At 43.1% G+C, this 20140-nt stretch overlaps 1 protein-coding gene across 7 annotated transcripts in view; it reads left to right on the top strand.

Moving 5' to 3' along the window:
- Positions 1–20140, top strand: part of DENND1A (DENN domain containing 1A) — a 153168-nt gene that overhangs the window by 34258 nt on the left and 98770 nt on the right. For all 7 annotated transcript variants that reach the window (XM_074556169.1, XM_074556166.1, XM_074556168.1 and 4 more), the window contains exons 4-5: positions 12115–12164; positions 14630–14749. In XM_074556169.1, the coding sequence (XP_074412270.1) occupies positions 12115–12164; positions 14630–14749 (170 nt within the window). The remainder of the gene's footprint in view (positions 1–12114; positions 12165–14629; positions 14750–20140) is intronic.

Below are 20140 nucleotides of genomic sequence, written 5' to 3'. Positions count from 1 at the left end.
AAAGTTCATCAGTTTCATCTTTTGCTTCTCATTTAGAGACAGAATAAATGATCCATGGCTACAGAAGAAACCTTTCTTTCTGACACGGAAGTAATGCAGACCCAACACGTTTTATTAAAATATTTCTCCCTCATTATTTCAGTCCTCTCAGCTCTGATAGATCTTACTGTTTCATGAAGAATGTAATCTGAAATGTAAATAAGGGGTTTGATACAAAGTCAGGAAGTAATGAGCAGGCCAGCCACATTGTAGGAATTTTGATTGTAATTACTGACAAAGTGAATTCTGCGTGTCCTGATTTTTTCCCCTCAAGTTGTCTTTGACATGTTCAGACCACAATGACATCTACGGTTTAAATCTGTTAAATAACTGTATAAGGGAATATTTTATAGAAAATGTCATAGACAAGGTAACTGAGGAGCCTTACCGAGGGGAGAAAATGCTAATGATTGCTCCAGGCCTCTTGAAATGGGTAAAATGGGGCTTTTTGAATGGCAGGAGGGACACTGGAGTAGTCTTGAGATACATTTTAAAATATGAGACTGTTTTAACTTGTAGGACTGTTTTATAATAGTTTTTAAGAACAAAATGTATATGTATGTGTTTGTGGTTTTACCTAGCATGAAATCAGTAATTGTTGGTATTATAAACAACAGTTTTCCAGTGCTGGATTTTCGTCATGACCTCAGAATTTAAACCAGATGAGAACCCTTAGTTTTTCTTTATAAAATGCAGTCACTGTAGATAGGAGTATCCTTTCAAAAACCAGAAAAATCCTTCTGTATCTCTGTATTTTCTGGTTTGGCTTCCTAATAAAAAGTTAGTAATGGAGTTAATGGTTTAGGTGGAATCCTGTGCTGTTGGGATGTTGTAAATACCATCCATGGCAGGTCACCACATGAATTTTGGCTGGCCACTGTTTTGAAGATTAATCCCAAGATGAACAGCTCTCATGGGTTAATTTAAAGACAAGGAAGTGCAGCAAAGATACAAACTTCTATCAGAAACAATACAGCAAATAGTTGTTGTATAAATATATAGATATGGAAAGCAGTAAAACAATCAATGGAAGGTGTAGGAGGAATTACACAACCTTGGAAAATGCAGTACATTTCAAAATACTTTATTTCGAGTAGTGCATCGTTTGGTTGCTGACTGTTTTAATCTGTACAGCTCATCTGGAAAGGAAAGGAGAAATGCTGTCGTGATGGTTGCAGTTTGTGAGCTGCTCTCAGTGGTATGATGGCTTGTCTGTAATTTGATGGACTATTGTATGTTCAGTTAATTACTCCAGGAATGACTGAGGTATGCGTGCCTGCAAGCTGGTACTTATGCAGATTGCTACTTCTATTCTGCTGGTAATTTTTCTTTCCACTGACATTGAAACAGAGTTTATAACGAAACCAGCAATCTTTATACACTTATAGATAAACTATAAAACTTTATGGCAGTCTGTATTTAGAAACTAATGGTCTTTCTTGTACAGGGTCTATGAGCATTGTGCAAACATTGCACACGGGGAAAAATAAAAAGCACTTTCTTTGTGTCATTGAGAGTTGTGTGATTGGAGAGCCTTTACACATGCTGGCCACTAATGGAGCATAAACCCCCTGTCCTAGAAAGTCTGTGTGCACCGAGGGCCCGAGCTGCTTGAACAGGGTGATTATAACCCACTTGGATATTTCTGAGTTGCACATCGGCTGAGGATAAACTTTTACCTTACAGGTTGCATACACAGTGTGATAAAACATGTCTTAAGAGTAATTTAAAAAAAGAGCTGTCCTTTTGGGAGCAGGTGAAGGGTGGGAAAGGCTGAGCTGTTAGTAATTTAGAAAATGTAGGAAAGTGCTTCTGGTGTTTTTTGTTTTTAAGCCTGCGGTTGAAGCAGCTGCTGCACATGATCCTATCTGGGAAAGAGCTGAGGTGGAAATGTTTGGTTTCCTGTTTGTGCATCATTGACAGCATTAATTGAATGTCTTTTCACTTATGATATCTGTGTCTCAGAAGTCGTGGTGCAGGGCAGGAGTGGCAAAAGTGCAGAAAGCAAATAGTAATTAACTGGCAATTAATGTTTGGAAGGAGCTCAGGAGGTTCCTTGGTTTTGGCCTGACAGTACCTGAGGCAGTGTTGGACTCTGGAGTCTGTCTGTGAAAACCACACCAAAAGCCGGTGTCCCGAAGTCAGAAGAATTCTGAAGAGAAATAGAGGAGTAATTGGGTTCCACTGTGAGGAAGTATGGCCAAGCCACTTTCTAAATCATCTCAGTTCTCTTTAGTGAAAAATTTGAATAGATATTGGAAGTTTGCTAAACACAATTTGATTTTACTACAGATGATTCAGCGAGTGCAAATATTACTGGCTACAGTCATAATGGCCTTTGTTATACAAGAGGTCAGACTAGATGATCATAATGGTCCCTTCTGGTCTTAAAAATCTGTGAATATATGAATAATTTAAAGCCTGTCCTGCAAACCGTTATTCATCGAGGTGGTGATATTAAAATCCTGTGGGACAGCTTGTGTGAGCAAAGGTTGTGGGATCAGGCCTAGAGTGAGTAATCATTATCACTTTGGTTTAAATTTATTGATAAAGGTATAAAATATTCACTGCAGGTAAAGCTGGGTTTCTTTAAAATGAGAGATGCTTCAGCAGTATTATTCTACTTGGGTTTGGTGAGGCAGTCAGTAGCAAAATAGTTTTGGAAGTTGTCTTGTACCAGGTCCTGAACCATTCAGGTTTATACTGGTGCTCTTGATTGATTCATAAACTATTTCAAAATTATTCTTTAGAGACTTGTGATATGTAGAAAGCATCTTTGTTTTGTTTAAGAAGATGATGAGATACCATTCAAGGTCCTGCCAGTGGGGGTTTGGGCAGGTTGAGGTACAGCCAGCTCATCTCTGCACATAAAACCCTGCCTTGCTCTGCCTGCTGGTGGTGTTTGCACCCCTTGCAGAGGAGGTTTGTTGGTGATGAGAGGTGACACTCATTGGTATTCACACCCCCATCCTTCACCTGTGTCTGGGCAGCAGCATGGAACTGGTGGCATGTCACAGGGACAAGCTGGGCATGACCCTTGTTAAACCAGGGGAGTCCAACGCTCTTTGCTTTGCACTTGGAAAACTTCAGATTCTCTTTGGTCATACCAGCTCTCCTTTCTTGAAGTAAAAACCACTTTCCAGGGCTAAAGAATGTTTTTATAGCTCTCAGGTTTTGACCCCAATTCTCCCTAACATATTCTCGTATTTGAAAATCTGAAAGTTGTAGAAATGCTGATCAATTTAAAAAGCTTTATCCTCTTATAACCTTCAGTTGTCTGAAGTGATCACTGACTCCATCTCATCTCTGCAAAATCTTAGAGAAGTTCTTTTTGGCCTGTGGGCAAGAGTGTCCTCATCATACTCAGCATTTTAGTCTTTGTTCTTTAGGGAGTTCTCAGCCTGGTGTGATGGGAACACGAGCCTGGGAAACAGGGCCTGGGCAAGTTTCACAGTTGGGCAGCTGTTGCCCCCTTTGGGATGCTTGCTCAGTTTTGTTACACTTCCTCTGTGCAGGGGGCAGATCCCACCTGGGTGAGGGAGGTGGTGCCCACTGTGTCAGGGGCAGCTTCAAAGCCGTTCCTCAGCAGGGAGGAGCATCTTGGGCACAGCCCCTGGGCACCGGTGAGGGGGAATCCAGGGCTTGTGCAGCTGCTGCTGCTTGCTGATGTGGCACAGCTGCATCCTTAGCAGGCAGATTCCGTTTTCAGGTAACAACTCTCAAAGTGTTGCTCTGTTTTCCTCTGGCTCTGCTGGCACTGGTGGGACTGGTTCCCTCAGGACTCAGTTGTTGGTTTGGATTCCCAGTGCAGAGCTCATTTCTGCTGAGGGTGTTGCTGATGGGGAGTTGTGGTAGGAAATGACAAAGGGAAATCAGGATTCTCTTTGGTAACCAGTGCAGGAAGAAATTGAAGTCTAATGTTCATCTCTCACAGTTTTTGATGCTTTGAGTTTCTATAAAAGACCTTTTCAGTGAAATTACTTAGCTTTGCAGTGAGAGATGGTAGAATTTCTCTAATATGGAAATGGCAGAAATGTGATTGCAGAGAGCTCCTGTGCACAGAGGTTGGTGAATCCTTACCTTGTCCTCTTAGACACAAAATCCTGCTCTTGGCTCTAAAGTGTTCCAACATTGCAAGTTTCTGCACATCTCTTTTCTTGAGCAAGAGATGGGAGTTGCTTTTTAATGATATTTACTATTTGTTGAACTAAATTATTTGTTTTTTCTCTTTTTCTTTCTTTTTTTTTTTTTTTTTGCTGGTTGTTTGTTGATAACATCCTAGGGATTAATTTTTCCTTTAATTCAGTTTCCCATCTGTTGTGCCTGGATGTGGCAGAAGTGTATATGAAAATTTGCACCCAGCTAGAAGAGATTGCAGTCTTTTAAAAAGACAAAACTGTTTGTGGGTTTTTTCCTACCTTATGAAAAATAAATCTCCTTTTGGGACTGAACTACAGTGCAGATTTATAAAGATGTAATGTAGTTACATGGGCGGGTTTTGATTTTAGGTTTTAATTTCAGTTTGGAGCTCTGGCCCTTCTCTTGTAACATATTATATTTGTGAGAATGAACTGCTGTGGCTTGCATTATCTGAGTGTAGCAAAGATGAAATCTGGTTGTGAACATGACTGAAAGTCCGAGTGGAGCAGTGCTGCCACAACAGTCTCCTGTGATGATAAAGTTGGTATTTGATGAACAGAGCCCTTTTTTGGGTGCTGGAGCAGACAGTACTGCCAGGTATTTCCTTGCCTGTGTTCTGGGGAGGCTGCTCAGGGGATGGGGCAGTGGTGATTAGCAAAGCCCGATCCTGCCCGGTTATGTAAACAGAGCATTTCTTTCACACACATCTTGTTAACTCTCTGCTGCGGACCTTTATTGGTGCTTCTTCAATAATTTGTTTAAACTATGCAGTACAGATTCCTTATTTTAGCACTAAGACTTACAAAGGCTTCTTTTAGCAGCCTTTAATTTCGTACTTATGTATGTGACATAGCCTGTGGCTGTGATCTCTGCTGTGAATCTGCAGTTGTTTTGGGATGAAAGCAGAAGGCAGCTGGAAACTCAGTAGCTACATCTAGCTGTCTACCTAGAGAAGGCCTTGATTTCAAGTTTATCTAAACAAGCTCGACTAATCCCAACTATCTGGGGGGATCCACTGTCAAAACAAGCAGCATGGCCCTAAGGCAAACACAACCATACAGAAATGAAGGCTGGGACTTCCAATACTCCAATGACTGCCTACTGGAGGCTTTTTTTCCTGAAAAGAGAGTAAGAGAGGTACAATTTGCATAATGCCTTTTCATCAGGAACTTTTGGAAAGCTGACAGAGGTCCAGCTTATAGCGCTGTAGCCACAATACAGAGTCTATAGGAGAATCCTTGAATGACCTGACCATATTGAAAGAAAAAATGAAAGCATCGAAGTATAGCCAAGTGAGTGTGGAAAAGAGGGCTGCTGCATTGTCTAACATCTGCTCTACTTCTCGTTAGTTTTGTTCTTTGGTATTCTATGTGGACTTTGGAGAAACCTAAGACAGCCTAACATGAATCCTATAATCTTCCTTCTGAATATTTATGTAGTGTGCCAGCCTCTAAGCTGTCCTTTGCATCTTCCTACTTCCCCCTCATTTTCATGCTCTCAAATGAGGCCAACATTTCAAAAGCTAAATAAATGTTTGTGAATGTTTATAAAAGATTTGCATAAATTTGTCCTTGTTTGACAAAGATCACTTTTTTCTTGTGCCAGTTCTGAAATATTTTAAAGGTTTCAGTGCTTGTCTTGACAACAAAGTCCTGCCTCAGAGAACAATGATTGCTGATTAAGTGGGTATGTGCTCGGAGCTGAATAGACCGATGGAGACGAGGGCTGAAAAGGCCACTCACTCATCTTAAGCCAGAATTATAATATTTAACAAATGCTAACCCAAGGGTAGATTTAAAGCTTTGGTTTTGGTGCAGTGTACCTGTGCAACTTGTGGGCTGAGCAGGATGTGATTATCTTTTCACAGCTAATAGTTCTCACTTCGTTTCTGCTAAATCTGCAAGGGAAAATACTCCTCGGTTTTAGTAATTAAATGTTTAAAATACATTTAATTGAATCAGTGTTCCAGCTCTCTGCTATTGACACTTCTTACCTTTACCAATTGATCACTGTTTATGCACATAATTGGACCTGATTTTTTTTAATGCCTGTTAGTATAATTTTTCAATTATTTGTGATTTAAGACTGGAACAATTATTCAACACTACAACAGTAGCTGTAGATTTTTTTTTTTAAGCTAAAATCTATTTCTCTCAGAATGAAACTAAATCTCTGCTTTTACTGAAGGGATTTTAAAGACATTTGTTGAGGAGATCTCTTTGAAAAACTGCTTAAATATTTAGTTCAGCTTTACTTTCAGCTTTTTTTTCCTACTGGAGAAAAGTAATAGTCGTTCCTGTTCTTTTGTTCTATGAGTTGAGAGGTTGAAGTTGTCATTAAGGCAAAAACTAGAGCTACTTCTCTGCCACAGTTTTTATCACATCTGCTAGGCCTGTGTCCCAGGAGGAGCTGAGCAGAGCCGGAATTCAGCACAGGCCCATTATCTGCTGCCTCTGCGTGTGCTGGAGCAGCAGCGAGACCTCGGGGAGCCTTGGAGCCTCCTCCCGTGTAATGTCCAATTCACATTTGAAGGACTGGTGGCAGGAAAGCTTTGGCCTTGGGGTGTGAATTCTAAGAAACAGAGTCACAATTAGGTTTAAAAAATTCAGGGATTTTGAGCTTTATCTTGAAATATGTTTTTAGTAATGCAAGGAGAAAAGTTGCCCATCTGTGCACATATTTTGTACGTTTAAAATATTTAAATGCTAGCAGGCCTCAATATGCTTAGGAAATGTTATTTATCTCCTGCTCTTCCTGTTTCCAGGATTGTGGATATGCATGTTGGGGTTTTTTTTGTTTGTTTGTTTAAAACATCTTTTTCCTGAGAATAATCAGTTACCTCCAATGAAATGATGTTATTTTGTATGGCCCTGTTCCCCTGCTGACCCTCAGACAGGGATAGGCGTCTTTGGGAGAAAAACCCTCCCCTAATTCAGGCTTTAGAATTGCTCAGAGAGAGCTGCTGGATTTCTGAAACACAGAACAAATGGAAAATCTAGTGCTATAAAGTTGTATTGGAATACCAGTAGAATTAGAAAAGTAGAGATAAAACTAAATTCAGGCAATTTAAAGTCATTCTCTTAAGCAAATTATGTCCAGATTTTTTGGGCATAGAATATTCTTCTAAAGAACTGATGAAAATAATTTATTAAAATATTTAGTACATTACAAAATTCAGTAATGCTCAGTAAGGATATAAGGCATAAAAAGATTTTATTGCAAAATCAATGCAAGATGAAATGTGACATAAATATTTTAAACAAGCAATGATTTTTTAAAAAGAATCTGTGTTGTACCAGTTTTCTCAAAACCAGAAAAACCTATAGAACTTAGAGAAATTTTGGATTTAAGGTTATTGTTTGCTTTTTTGAATTCTTAAGCCTATTATTCCCTAGCAATGGATCATTTAATTAATTGTTAGCTTAAAATGATCCAAATAGATTAATTAAATATAAGCGCAGTTTACAATTCTGTGGGTATAGGAGACATTAATGGACAACCCAAGTTGAATTGGATAATATTTTGCTTCAGTTAATCCCTTAGCAGTTTTTAATGCGATATTAAGATTTCTGTAGTGTTCAGATTTGCTGCTGCATTGAGGAGCAGCCCCAGAGCTGCTCCCTGTGCTCACACACCCCGAGCCCCCCAGGCTGGGGCATTTCTTCCCCGGGCCCTCCTTGTTCTCAGCTCCTCCATCCCTCCTCAGTCTGGGATGTTCTTGGGAGTCTCCTGGTGTCCCTCCATGCGCAGGGAGAGTTTCCTGCTGCTCTGCTGCCTTCAGGTGGCCTTTCAAGCTGGGTGAGGTGAGAGGTGTTTCCACCCTCTCTGCAGTGTTTGGTTTGCAGCAGCCTCGCTGTACTTTACCTCAGGTGTAAGGGCAAGGAAATGAAACAGCAATCTCCCGTGTTCATCACAGGGTCGTCTCTTCTCCGTGGAGAACTCCTCTCACTGGCCGTGCTCTGCTCTCCTGTAACATGTACTTGTGGGGGCTTGGCTTCCTTCCTTCCCACTCCCTCCAGGATCCACAGCTGAAGGTCCAGCCTCTGCTCTGGGTGGTCCTTCCAATTTCGTCTGGATTTCCCTCAGGTTTTCCATTCCAGGCTCCCAGCCTGTTGGTTTGTGTTGTTTCCCTGCTCTGACTCCCATTCCTATGGAGGTATCATACCTTAACCATTCAGCATTTTCCACAGATCTCCTGGTATTCTAATTTCTTTTCTGTCCCACTTCTCCCCACACTTCTTGTTCTCCTTTGCATCTCTGGTGTCTCGTGCATCTTTCTAGGACAGATACTTTGCAGCACACCCTTCTCTAGCCCAGGCATTTATCAGTGCAGTTTTATTTAATTGCAGCTGCACGTGGGATATTTGTTAGTGATGTTCATTTGAGCAGAAGTGAAGCAACCCACTGTATTTAAGGGAATCTGAAGTTGTTCTGTTGATTTGGAAGTGGGAGCATACGGTGAAGGGTTTAAAAATAAAAAAGACTTCGGCTACAGCTTGCATATTAAATTCACAAGTGAATGTGCACATTTTTGCAGCATTGTTGGGCTTTCTTTACTGTTTGGTTGCAGCAGGGAGATGGTTTGGGCCATGAGCCCGGTGTGTATTGTGTGTATTTCCCTGGAAATACACACAATATTTCCTTGGAAATATTTCCTTTATTTCCTTGGAAAGCCTGGCTTTCCAAGTCTGTCCTGCCCGTGTGGGAAAGCCTTGCAGAGCCTGCCTCACCTTCAGAGCTGGCTGTGCCACAGAAGGGCTGAGCGCGCTGTTCCTGCCTCAATTATTCTGAAAACTTTGCTACTGAAACCAAACTTAATCAATGAGCTCCGTGTTGTCTCCGATAAGTTATGTACTGCCTTTATTGATCGGGAAGGATTTTAGAAAAGCCATGTGGGGTTTCTAATGTCAGCAGTGTTTTGATTATGAAAAGAGTTGGAACCTTGGGACGGGGAGCCAGGTGGTGCCTGGGCTGCAGCCCCCGGTGCCGCGGCTGCGCCGCCTCCCCCGGGACGCGGTTCATGCCCTGCACTTTAGCTCTGCTGCCTGGCTGCTGGAGATGCACTTCTTGCTCATTAAAATGTTCAAAATCAAACTGCATGTAAAAAGATTGCTGAAAATATAAACTTGGGGATTGATCCAGAAAAGTGGCGCGTGGTCCCCTGGAGGCGCCGGCGCAGCTCGCGGGTGATTTGCGTTATCAGCTGCCTGGCCTGCGTTGCTGGGGGGCTCTGCTCCCCTTTTTGGGGGCTCTTGCTTTACAGGCACTTATGCAGGTTCTTCTTTGGGAAAATAGCCATAAGGGAATAAAACAAGAAAACAGACTATTGATGCTTCCTCCGTGCTCCATGTTGGGTTAAAAAAAAAAATATATAAGATGTTGACATGGAGCAATTGTAGGTTTTGTTTTGTCTGAAATAATAAAGAAATGAAGGATTTTCTAGGTCATAAGCAATAACCTATAGAGATTGGGTAGAATGTTGCATATGAATGGTGTAGGTATTGTTTGTCTTTCTAACTGAGGAGTATTTAAAGAATTAAAAAAAAGCAGCATTATATTTAGAGTAACGAGCTTGCAACTTGAGCAAAAATGGGATAGTTCTCCAGTAACTGTTTTCTTATGTGCAAAAGATCAGCAGTTTTCCTAATTAAAAACTAATTCTACATATGGTATTTATATTATTTTATGAGTTACCATTGAAAAATAAGTCTGCAGTTAACCTGTGCCAGTCTCAGGTTTTTTTGTTATGAATCGAGGCAGATAAGAATTGGTGTATAATGAATAGCAAATTATGTTGAATGACATTGCAGAAGTCAGAGAATAACTCCACTGTAAAATCTTTCTTTAAAAGAGAAGGCAGTTTAGAGCAGTACAGAGCCAATATATGGCCTGTTTATGTGAACATTTCCTTTGCTGAGTTTAGGAAGCTGTAAATATCAAGGAATAAGTGCAGAGTAAGTTCTGAGTAATTCACTTCTCCAGTGACACACAGCTGATGAGATGCTGAATGTTTTATTATGTGAATGTTTCACTTGCAGTTACAGGAATTATTCAAGTCATCAAAATAATGGAGAGAATATATTGTGCCATTTTGAGGTGACTGATGGCTTTGTCTGCTTGCACTGTTTTATTTCAGAATGTTATGCATCTGTATGATTTTGTTTCTGAAAGTCAGTGTGTATTGATCAGGCAAATGAAGATACAGGCACTTTGTTCTCCTGATATAATGATTTCACAATTTTAGAATTCTTTTGTAGGTTTTGTTTGCTTGTTTGTTTGCTGGCGTTTTGCACTGTAAGAATTCAGTTGTGGCCAAGGACCATTGTGTGATAGTTAGAATTTGTCCAGATGCCGTTTTTGTGCCTGAGCAAGTGGAGTTGTTCAGCTTGTGAAAGTCAGTGAGATTCTGCACCAGCGGGAACCCGATCATATTAATGAGACCTTTACTATCAAGGCATTATTTTGTATCAAAATCGAGATTTCTGCAGAGTTTACTCTGCAATCTGCATTGCTCCTTTCCAAGTTTCCTGCTGCAATTCAAAGGAGGAGACGTCTTTGCTCTACATGGCATTCTTCAATAGATCCTTTCTTGTTCTTTAAAAACAGGAGGTTGTTAAATAATCTATCAATAAACTGTCAAGAAGTCAAAGTTTCCATATCTGTTTTTGCCTGAAATCCTCAGAACTTGCCACATTTTAGTTGTCAAGAAACCTCCAAAGCAGAGTGTGAGCAGTTGAGCCTGAAACCACGGCTCAGGATGGGCTGTGCTGGTTTGAATTATGCAGGAGGAGCATGTTCCTGCAAGGGAGTCAATATGTTTTGTGCTTCACTGGAGAGGTTATTAGATTGATGGAGTTTATTTGGGAATGATGGCATTTGGCTTAGAAATAAATGAAGCAAGAAGCATCTATTTAGTTATTGATGATAATTTATTGCTATTGGTCAGAAAAGTGTTGATTTTATCAGAGGGTTTGTTGTTTGTTCAGGGTTCTGAAAGCAGAAATGGAATTTACACTTCAGGACCTGAAATACTGAAGTGTGAAGGAGAATGAGCAATGAATTGGCTGTAGGAAAGATTGTAAACTGAGAGAACTTGATGGGGTCTTGTGGGTTACAGAATTCAAATTTTGAATATCTAGTGGTTTGCTTTTGTCTATGAACACAACTGTTTTGGGACAAACATATTTCTGGTTTTGCCTCTTTAGTGACTGTATTTGTTTAATATTGTAACGGTGAAAATGATTAATTTATCTGCTGATCGTGTTTTCACTTTTCATGTTCATCCTTTTCTTTGCTCTCATGCTTAAATGCTTTTCTGTTCGCGGTGCTGTTTTGCAACTTCTAGAAAATGGTTTGTAGGTTAAACAATCCATATCAATTTGAATACACATTATTTTAATCAGTCTTTTAACTCTGAGATTTCCTTTCTAATAGCAGTAGGCAACATTAAACATTCCTGCTATGAGACCTATTGGCTCCATCTTTTGTTATTTATCTTGCTGATGTTAGGAAGGGCTCTCTAATCCGCAGCCCTCTGTTCCTAGGTAACAGTGCCAGCAGCAGGGTCCTGCCAGGCCAGGCCCTGTGGGTTTGTGTTATTCTCTGGGATCCATATGGCCGGGGCAGGCACTGTCCCCAGAGAGGTGTTAACACTCAACAGCCCAACCTCCTCCTCCTCCTGGGACAGCTCCTGCTGCCTGCCCATGTGTGAATCTTGATTAATTTTTCATTTTTAATGAAGTTTGATCATGTTTATTATTTCACATGATTGACTGCCTGGTACTACTTCCATGTAATTGATAAAGCCCATATTTCTTCATCTGTCTTTTATTTCTTCAGGGCAAACTTGTGAAATTGTGTGATGTGGTTAATATTAGATTTATTGGTCCCCACAGATGTATAAATTATCTTTTTTTTCTCTCTCTCTCTCTACAGGAAGTTCTACAGACTCTGACCAAGTTTTGTTTCCCCTTCTATGTGGACAGGTATTGTTAGCTTTTCAAACTTTACAAGAAAATAAGCTTGTCAATAAAACCCCTGTAGAAAATAAAAGCCATACCATTCATAGTGTTCTGTCTGTGTGACTGGGACTTAAAGCACCTGAGTGCAAATTATAGTCTCAGAATCACTTTTTCCTGGGGTTTTTATGGGTACCATGAAACAAAAAGAAATTTTAAAAGTTGGAGTTGTTTGGTGGGAGTACTCTGAGGGCTTTTTTTCCACTTCTGCACAATGCTTGGATGGAAAATGCTTGGGTGCGAATTCTCCAGTATGCATATTAATATCAAAGCTTTGTTTGCTTGTGCATTTTATTTCTTAATTGCCAAAATTTGGGTGGGACAATCAATGAAATGCTTTACATTTGAAGGCCTGGTGATGTTGCTGGAATGCTGCTGCTTTACTTGACAGCTACTTAAGGTGACTTCTGATTTTGGGGGAGAAATTGTAAAGTGAATGTGAGAAGATCTGAGAATATTTACTTCCTGTAATTTAGGAAACTGTAGAACTTTTTTAGTTTTGCATTTACTGTGAGTTATTCTTGATGGTTTCATGAAAAGAACAACAATTGAAATTTTGAAAGACCACTTTTTGAAGATACACCACTGCTCATCTCATCTCTGAGCATCATTTAATTGGTCAGAATGACTTGTCTTCATCAGCTGAGACACAGAATGGTTTGGGTTGAGGGAATTGACCTTTACTGTGATTAAACTGCTGCAAGTCTTTTTCTCATTTTAGAATTTGGAATCCCTGTTTTACTGCTCATCCTTTTCATTTCCTAAGGGGTGGAAGCAGGGAAATACTCACACATTTTTCTCATTTCTAGTTCCTACTAGAAACAGTTATGCTCTCTGTATGTAGATTTATTGTACCTAGGGGTTTTGTTTGTTTTGTTGTTTTTGGTTTTCCTCAGCAATATAACATTTTGAAAGATAGAACACTGAAAACCCATATGGGGTGCAAATGAGAACATAATGAAAAGTGATTCCCATTTCTGGATCCACTCGTTTCTCTGAGTATCACAGACTGTCACTGAGAGACTGCAGCCAGCAGTTTGAATGGAAAGGAGCCATTGTCACCCAGAACACACCTAATAATTATGGAAATCATTCCTTGCCCCTTCCCTCCAGCCCTAACTTCTGTCTGCCCCCTTAGGGATGGGGTTTGTGCTGCCTCCATCCTGTGAGGCTCCAAACAGACCTTCTGCCCATTTGAAAGCAGAGCTGTGAATCCAAAGGGTTGACAGTAAAATCTTAGGAAGAACAGTTTTTATGTGGGGAAGTTTATCCTTCCCTCTGAAAAACTGGCAGTGAACTTGAGCAGGACCTGCCAGCAAGGTTTGCTTTCTCCAGGTCACACCAATGCAGGACTCTCTGGGTTTGCTCTGGAGGAGCTCACCAGCTTCTCTGAGTTGTTTAATAAACAAGCTTCTCCCTGCTGCTAATGAAACGTGGTTTTTCCCCCTGTTCCATAATTTTAATTGTCAGTTCTGATGCTATTTCTCACACACGCTCTGCTCTCAACCTTGTTAAAATTAAGCATATAATCCCCTTTTAAAACACCATACTAAAATCACCATAGTAACATTACATCCAAGCTTTACAGATAAAACACATCACCAGTGAGGGATTTTTGGGTATCCCCAGCAGCTCAGTGTGGTTTATGGGAGTAGTTGCTCTGCTGACATTTAGATTTCAGGAGGATGATAGTACTCGCACTGGCTAATTCTCAGACTCTTGGAATGCTTTAAATATCTGTCTTTTTGTTCATCTTCATCACAGCATGTTTTCCCTTCCTGTTTGGAATCCACTGAAGGATTCTTCTTTCTAAGCTGGACAGTGACATCTTTCCCATTTGGATCCAGCTTTTATTTCTGCAGCTCTGTTTTTCCTTTGTTTCCTCTAGGCACTGAGTGTGTACCCTCCCACAAAAATTGCTTTTTTGCATGTGGCATCATAGAAGAGAATATTTTAAGGCCTGTGGCTGTTACTTAAATGGCTTTGAATTTACCAGGGTATTTGTTGCAGTTGGTAGGAGTGACTTGTAAAGCTACATGTCAGTGCAAGTCAGATTTCTCAGTTCTCAGAAAACCTAAAAAAACCCTAGAACATGACCTGAAATAAGTCTAAATTTTCTATAATTAGAAGTATTTGGGTTATATGAGAGAACATGGGGTTGGTTGCTGGTTGATAATCAGAACCATTTTCTTTTAAAGATAAACTCATTATTAGTATCCTCCCACACTTAAAAAATGGGAAAAATAAACCACAGACCCCCCAGTCCTCCCTCATCAAGCATATTTAAGCTTCTCGAGGGTGCATACTTTGTAGTTAATTTTTCAAAAAAGCTCTGCTGAAAGAGGAAATGTTATAGGTTCAATGACTTGGATGTGATACTTGACACAGAGTTAGCTCAGCAGTAATTTTTCTCTCCTGCTCTCTGTTTGCAGCCATGCCATTAACCAAGTTGGGCAGAACTTCACCTTTGTGCTCACAGACATTGACAGCAAGCAGAGGTTTGGGTTCTGTCGCTTGTCCTCGGGGGCCAAGAGCTGCTTCTGTATCTTGAGGTAGGTCTGTGCCTGGCCTTCTGCCTGGCTGCAGGAGCAGTGTTACACTGCAATTACCACTTCCAGCTGGTCAGAATTATTCCCTATCTGCTCCTCAAAGTCACTGTTCTGCTGCACAAGTGGTGCAGAATCCCTTGCACTTGGAGTTCCTCTGTAGATAACTGGGTTTGTTTGTAGTCAACGTTCTGGAGTTAACAACGTGGAAAAAAACTCTCTTTGCAGTAATTTGATATGACATAGCATGATGGCAGCTGTTATCTTTAGCTGTCACAACTGATCTTGTTAAGACATTTTGTGGACATTTGTACATGCAAGTTTTATTAACAAAACATCTGTTGGTAACTGAGAGGATGTCACTGATGCTCTCCACAGCCCCGCAGTTTGTGTGTGTGAGCCTTCCTCTGTCCTGTTGAGGGTTTTGTGAAATGGGCCAAGAGGCTCTATCAGAGCAGTTTTTCATAACCTCCCAAAGCCATGTCCAGAAATGATGCCAGTAAAATTAATTTTGATGTCTGCCAATATTTTAGTTCCATGAAGAACGTCCATGGATTGAAGATTTTCATGTGGCAAATGGTCTGTCTTGTTTTAAACACAGTTAAGAATTGCCTGTCTTCTACTTTCTGCTGTTTGTGTGTTCATGAGGAATTGGACGTTGAGGAACAGTAGCCCAGGTAAAGCCAGCACAGAGGTGACTGAGGACAGCCAGGGAGGTGACAGCACAGCTGGTGCTGGAGCCTCCCCAGTGAGGACACTGCTCTGTGAGCAGCTGGACACATCTGGCAGGGCCATCCCTGGCTGGATTTGCACAGGACACAGCCAGGGTGAGGGCAGAGGAACACAGGAAATTCCCTTTGTCCCATGTGGGGCACCTGAGAGTGGAGCCCTGGTGTGTCTGGATGTGCCCTTCTGAGCATTCCAGGGGGACATTGCAAAATACAATGCAAAACACACCTCTCCTTGCAGGGGGCTGCACACAGCAATGCCACGGAACGGGAGCTTGATATTTGGAGAATTGTGAGATCTACCCAAACTGCTGATGAATTGAGTGGGAGGCAGAGTGACAGGTGTTTGCTCAGTATCTTCTTCCATTCTGCCTGTGCTGTAGCAGACATGTCAGCTATTATTAGCTCTGGCAGTCCAGCAGCAGGGATGGATCTGCAGGCAGGAAGGTGTTTCCCAGCTCTTCCCACAGAGCTGCTCCCCTCTGCACTTGGGTGCTGCTTCCCTCAGTCTCATGTGGGCAGTGACTGCTTACAGAGGGTAGCTTTGCCTGATCAATGGCAAATTAAAGGAGAAACATGGTTTCAAAAAGAAAATCAGAATGAGGAATAGTCTGGGTCCCTTCTTGATCCCTCCTGGGTAAGAGTTCTTTGCTGTCAGCTCCCTTATGTTGAGTGAGTGCCAAGAAGACACGGAGGAGTTCTGTTGTAGTTAAATGCCTTCTGCTTCAACTCAGAACCAAAAAAACCCAACCCCAGTGGAAGAATTGGGACTCTTCACTTCCTTCCTGTTGCTTCTTCTGTGCACTGATGAGAAAAAGAAAGCCCATCATTAATGCAAGTTCATGCAAGTTTTAGAGGATAATAAAGAGTGTAAATCAGCAATACATGAAATCACTTCCTCTATTCCCAGGACTGCAGCTCCCATTATTGATGTGAATCTTCTCAGTGTCCTTTATGTACTAAAGGATGGTGCATGGTAAATGGGGGGGGAAAACATGCTGGGAAATGTGAGAACGGTAAGTAAAAGCAAATGGGGATGAAAAGAACATTTGTTTAATTGTTTTTAAATTACAGATTGGATGGCAGCAAGCTTCAAGTATTCCTTGCTATGCTCAGCAACAGTATAAGAACTAAGTGATGGTGTTTATTACTAGAGATGATATTCACAGGGTTAGCAGGGATTTTATGGGTCTGGCCATGGTAAAATGGTTTGGAGGTGGAAAATCATCACGTTTAGATTAGTTATTGAAGAGAAACAGCAGAAAAAAGAAATTCTTTTCACTCAGTGCTTGAAAAACTTTCTGCAATGTCCTGGAAGCAAAGTACTCTGGGGCCAGAAGTCAGGGTCTGGATTTGAGCACTGGAGTGACCCAGAGGCTTTTCCTGTGGATGCAGAGCCCAGCAAGGCGCCTCTTGGAGTTCAGTAGCAGCGGGGTTATCCTGTGGCCAGCAGAGAGGCAATTCCATTTGGCAGGGAACTGCTTGGACTGGTTTAAGAAATCCTGCTTGGAAAGCTGCTTTGAGGCAGTTACCACAGCGCTTTTCCTGCTGTAGTGGCTCACACACATTGATGAACTCTCTGATAACTTTGAAACCTTTTTTCCGGGTGCTCGGTTGTGTTTTCAATGTAGAACCGCTGTATTCAGTGTGGAAGCTGCCTCTCTTCTCCGGGTTCCCCTTCCCTGGCCCGGTTCTGTCGCTCCCTGGCCCGGCTCGGGTGACCCTGAGCGGCTGCGCTGCGGCGGCGGCGCCAGCAGAGGGCGCGCGGGGGCGCAGGTACGGCCAGGTGAGGAACGGCCCGGAGGGTTTGGGGTGAGGAACGGCCCGGAGGGTTTGGGGTGAGGATCGGACCGGAGGGTTTGGGGTGAGGAACGGACCCCGAGGGTTTGGGGTGATTCCAGGTGAGGATCGGACCGGAGGGTTTGGGGTGAGGATTGGCCCGGAGGGTTTGGGGTGATTCCAGGTGAGGATCGGCCCGGAGGGTTTGGGGTGAGGATTGGCCCGGAGGGTTTGGGGTGAGCCCAGGTGAGGAACGGCCCGGAGGGTTTGGGGTGATTCCAGGTGAGGATCGGCCCGGAGGGTTTGGGGTGAGCCCAGGTGAGGAACGGACCCCGAGGGTTTGGGGTGAGGATCGGACCGGAGGGTTTGGGGTGAGGAACAGCCCGGAGGGTTTGGGGTGAGCCCAGGTGAGGAACGGACCCCGAGGGTTTGGGGTGAGGATCGGACCGGAGGGTTTGGGGTGAGGAACGGACGGGAGGGTTTGGGGTGAGGAACAGACCGGAGGGTTTGGGGTGAGGATCGGACCAGAGGGTTTGGGGTGAGGAACAGACCGGAGGGTTTGGGGTGAGGATCGGACCAGAGGGTTTGGGGTGAGGAACGGACAGGAGGGTTTGGGGTGATTCCAGGTGAGGGACAGAGCACGGAGGGTTTGGGGTGATTCCAGGTGAGGAACGGACCCTGAGGGTTTGGGGTGAGGAATGGACACGGAGGGTTTGGGGTGAGGAACGGCCCGGAGGGTTTGGGGTGATTCCAGGTGACGGACAGAGCACGGAGGGTTTGGGGTGATTCCAGGTGAGGAACGGACCGGAGGGTTTGGAGTGATTCCAGGTGAGGAACGGCCCGGAGGGTTTGAGGTCTGAGCTCAGGTGAGTTCTCATGGCACACACCCAGGAACTGGAATTCCAGACCTCTGTTTTCAATGAAATATGGTACAAAACTTAGAATGTGTTTTTGAATGATTTTCTTTACAGTCAAGTAAGAGCTGATGTCCAGTCATCAAATTCTGTGTTCTAATTTGGGAATTTCACACCCAAATGTTTTTTCTTACTAAGACTTTATTTAAGGATTTCAGGATTTCGGCTGCAATGGGATAAATCCTAATAGCTATACATTAAGAGGCTGAATTTTATTGTTTCTCTCTAATTTCGCGTCAGATTTCACATGGCCTTTTGAGGGAGAACGGTGTAGATGGTTCTGGATTAAGTGAAGAGCTCTGGTCTTTTATTTAAACAGAAAACAAAAGAAAACCCAAGTTTGTGTAATTTTGCTTTGGTTCACAAACTTTCTGGGCAAAGTTACTGGTTTATAAAGGTCCCATGTTTGCAATGTGATTTCAGTTTTACTGAATTTGAAGTTTTTGTTGGGTTATTCAGGTTTTGTACACAAACTGAAATCATTCTTTTGAAGTGAAATGCAGAAACATTTGTGTGGAAATCCCTCTCGGCCAAAATAGCTGAGCTCTGCACCACTCTTTTTCTAAGATAAAAAGAAATGAATCCATAATAGTTTGTGACAGATGGCAGAAAATGTAACTAACTGAATGTGATTCTGTATGGAGTTATTTGAGGTTTTTGGTGTGATTTGTTGTGAGTTCCTCTCCTCCCCCCTTTCCTTCCCTTTGATTGCAGTCTTTGTCCATTTATTCTTAGGACAGAATAAGATTTCTGAGCAGGGGCCTCTCTTGTGGTGCAAAGTGAGAATTGTTTTTAATTGAGCAGAAACATGTGGAAGGATCAGGAATATCTCAAGGGATTACAGAAAAATTCCAAATTTGTACTACTTACAGCTTGTGTTTAGAGCAGGGTCTGCTGGGAATAAATGTTAGTTAGTGTGACCTGTGACCTTAAAAACTGTTGACATGGATTTCAGCCAGAAACTGGCCACAGAACTCCTTTGTTAGGCTCATTCATAGCTCCTTGAAAACTCCAGTCAGTGAAAGTTGCCAGCTCGAATCTAAGGAAAGCAGAGCCCTTTTTTTTCCTTTTTTTTTTTTTTCTTTCTTTCTTTCTTTCTTTTTTTTTTTTTTTTTTTTTTTTTTTCTTCCCATGCTTTGGAAACAGTGGCCGCCCCTTAACCAGCAAGACTTCTTTAATAGGGCTGCAGGGCCGGGCCCTGATTGGAACTGACAGCTTCCTGGCCCGGGCGTGCCAACTGGCAGGGCCCTGAGCCATGGACAGACAGACAGACAGACAGACAGACAGACAGCGCCGGGGGCTGCGCTGCCCTGCCCAGAGCCCCGGGCAGCGCCACAGCCCCAGGGACCTGCTGGGGACAATCCAGCCTTGCAGCCCTGCTGGGGACAGCGCAGCCCCAGGGGACAGTGCTGCTGGGGACAGCCCAACCTCAGGGAGCTGCTGGGGATTGTCCAACCCCACAGCCCCAGGGAGCTGCTGGGGACACTCCAGCCCTGCAGCCCTGCTGGGGACAATCCAACCTCAGGGAGCTGCTGGGGACAGTGCAACCTCAGGGACTGCTGGGGACAATCCAGCCCTGCAGCCCCAGGGACCTGCTGGGGACAATCCAGCCCTGCAGCCCTGCTGGGGACAGTGCAACCTCAGGGAGCTGCTGGGGACAGTCCAACCCCACAGCCCCAGGAACCTGCTGGGGACAGCCCAACCTCAGGGACCTGCTGGGGACAGTGCAGCCCTGCAGCCCTGCTGGGGACACTCCAGCCTCAGAGACCTGCTGGGGACTGTCCAACCCCACAGCCCCAGGAACCTGCTGGGGACAGCCCAACCTCAGGGAGCTGCTGGGGACAGTGCAGCCCTGCAGCCCCACAGCCCCAGCAGGCCCTGCTGCGGGAGAGGGCTCAGCCCACAGCCCTGCTGGGGAGGGATAAACCCCAGCCCCACAGCCCTGCCAGTGCCTTACTCCAGGAGAGGAGATGGAG

Source organism: Zonotrichia albicollis, chromosome 21 (assembly GCF_047830755.1).
Source record: "Zonotrichia albicollis isolate bZonAlb1 chromosome 21, bZonAlb1.hap1, whole genome shotgun sequence".
Classification (NCBI taxonomy): domain Eukaryota; kingdom Metazoa; phylum Chordata; class Aves; order Passeriformes; family Passerellidae; genus Zonotrichia; species Zonotrichia albicollis.
This window is presented reverse-complemented; position numbering and strand designations above follow the sequence as displayed.